Source organism: Alosa pseudoharengus, unplaced genomic scaffold (assembly GCF_046254945.1).
Source record: "Alosa pseudoharengus isolate Yale_2024_CS ecotype anadromous, Long Island Sound unplaced genomic scaffold, YU_APseudo_1.1 YU_APseudo_1.1_scf_24, whole genome shotgun sequence".
Classification (NCBI taxonomy): domain Eukaryota; kingdom Metazoa; phylum Chordata; class Actinopteri; order Clupeiformes; family Clupeidae; genus Alosa; species Alosa pseudoharengus.
The window spans coordinates 9,210,753-9,212,289 of record NW_027468689.1 but is presented as its reverse complement, the minus strand read 5'-3'; the positions used below and the strand labels follow the sequence as shown (position 1 = coordinate 9,212,289).

At 36.0% G+C, this 1,537-nt stretch overlaps 1 protein-coding gene across 1 annotated transcript; it reads left to right on the top strand.

Moving 5' to 3' along the window:
- On the top strand, positions 1 to 1,537 carry LOC143141911 (NAD(P)(+)--arginine ADP-ribosyltransferase 2-like). The gene is made up of 3 exons (XM_076302594.1): positions 1 to 97; positions 407 to 481; positions 626 to 1,537. The coding sequence occupies exons 2-3, from the start codon at positions 419 to 421 to the stop codon at positions 1,352 to 1,354; spliced, it is 792 nt and encodes a 263-aa protein (XP_076158709.1). The 5' UTR covers positions 1 to 97; positions 407 to 418; the 3' UTR covers positions 1,355 to 1,537.

The following is a 1,537-nucleotide window of genomic DNA, read 5'->3' as shown; positions in this document are numbered from 1 at the left end:
AGCTCAATGCTCTGCCCCTCTAATAAATAGCCCTAAACACTTTGTGACAAATCAGACAAAGCAATTTGAAACTTAAGGCTGAGCCAAGGACCGTTAGGTAAGGACACTGTTTTTTTCTCATTTACTTTTTTAGTCTTTCATTTTGTGATTGTCCACATAGAAAAATGGTTGTGAAGTATAATTATAATAAATCATTATGAAATATATTGAATTAGATTTGGTAGTTTTTTTGTTTACATTATTGTTATGTTTTGATGAGTTGGAAATGTTTATACAACCTAATAAAAAAAAATGTTTTTTTATTTATGAAGCATTTTCAAAACAAATATGGCATAGCAATTATATGTTAACAGACACCATGCAAAGCAACATCAATTTCTTAAAGATATATTGTTCTCTGTTGCAGACAGCAGACACAATGGATCTCCTGATCGTATGGATTTCTATGGTGGTGTTCATGACTGTGACTGAAACAAAAAGGGTTGGATGACTAATCCAATACTAACCCAACATCTTGTCACTACCTACCTGAGTACACAATATGTGCATTGTGTTTCATATATTGCCATATACACAGCAACAACACAGTTTGTTTGTAGAAGTTTATGTTCATTTCCTTCTTCAGCATGAAGTGGCGGTCTACCCCCTTAACATGATGCCAGACTCTGTTGATGATGACTATGAAGGCTGTTCTGATAAAATGTCCAAGTTGGTGAAAGAAACATACCTTCCCGCAGAAAAAAAAAATGTGACTTTTGCAAAGGCTTGGGAAAAAGCTGAAAATCAAACTCAAGAAAATGACTTAGACAATCTGACCAAGGATCATGCCATTGCCATTCGTGTTTACAGCTATTACATCCCCAATGTTCATAAGTGTTTCAATGAAGCTGTTCGCATAGGTAACAAAGTATACAACAGTTGTATATTTGTGTATCATTCCCTTCACTTTCTGTTGACAGATGCCATCCAGCGCCTTAATAGAGAACATTCTTGCCGGAAGACTTATCGGGGATCAAATGACAAATTTAAATATTCAATAATGAATAAATCAATCAGATTTGGCTATTTTACGTCAACCTCTTTGTATCCCGGAAATGCCACCAGGTTCGGCACTATATCATGCTTTGTGGTGCGTACATGTTACGGTGCACTGGTGGCAAAGTACACCCAGTATCCTGATAATGAGAATGAGGTGCTGATTCCACCATATGAGGTTTTTAAAATAGAAAAAGTCATTACAGATCCAAAAAAACAGAAGGATATGAAATGTAAGACGGTTTACCAACTGAAGAGTACGGGTATGAAAAGTAACCTGAGGTGTGCCTTATTCAAGAAGCCATGTGAAGTGTTCTAGCAGCTTTACCCTCACATTTCTCTCTGTGAACAGGCTAATTTTGTAGTTATACACACCATGACACATGTTAAGAGTACATCCTCAATGTCAGTTAAAGTGCCTCAGTGTCTGTTTTTTGTTTAAATGTAATTTGCTCCTCTGTGCTTTTTGGATTGTTTCTTGCAAGAGTTTTTTTCTTTTGCT

Bases quoted from the DNA above. Each gene is read 5' to 3' on its own strand.
- LOC143141911 (XM_076302594.1), top strand. From the start codon at position 419: ATGGATCTCCTGATCGTATGGATTTCTATGGTGGTGTTCATGACTGTG. The intron at 482-625 runs GTTGGATGACTA...TTCCTTCTTCAG, and splicing joins CTGTGACTGAAACAAAAAGG to CATGAAGTGGCGGTCTACCC.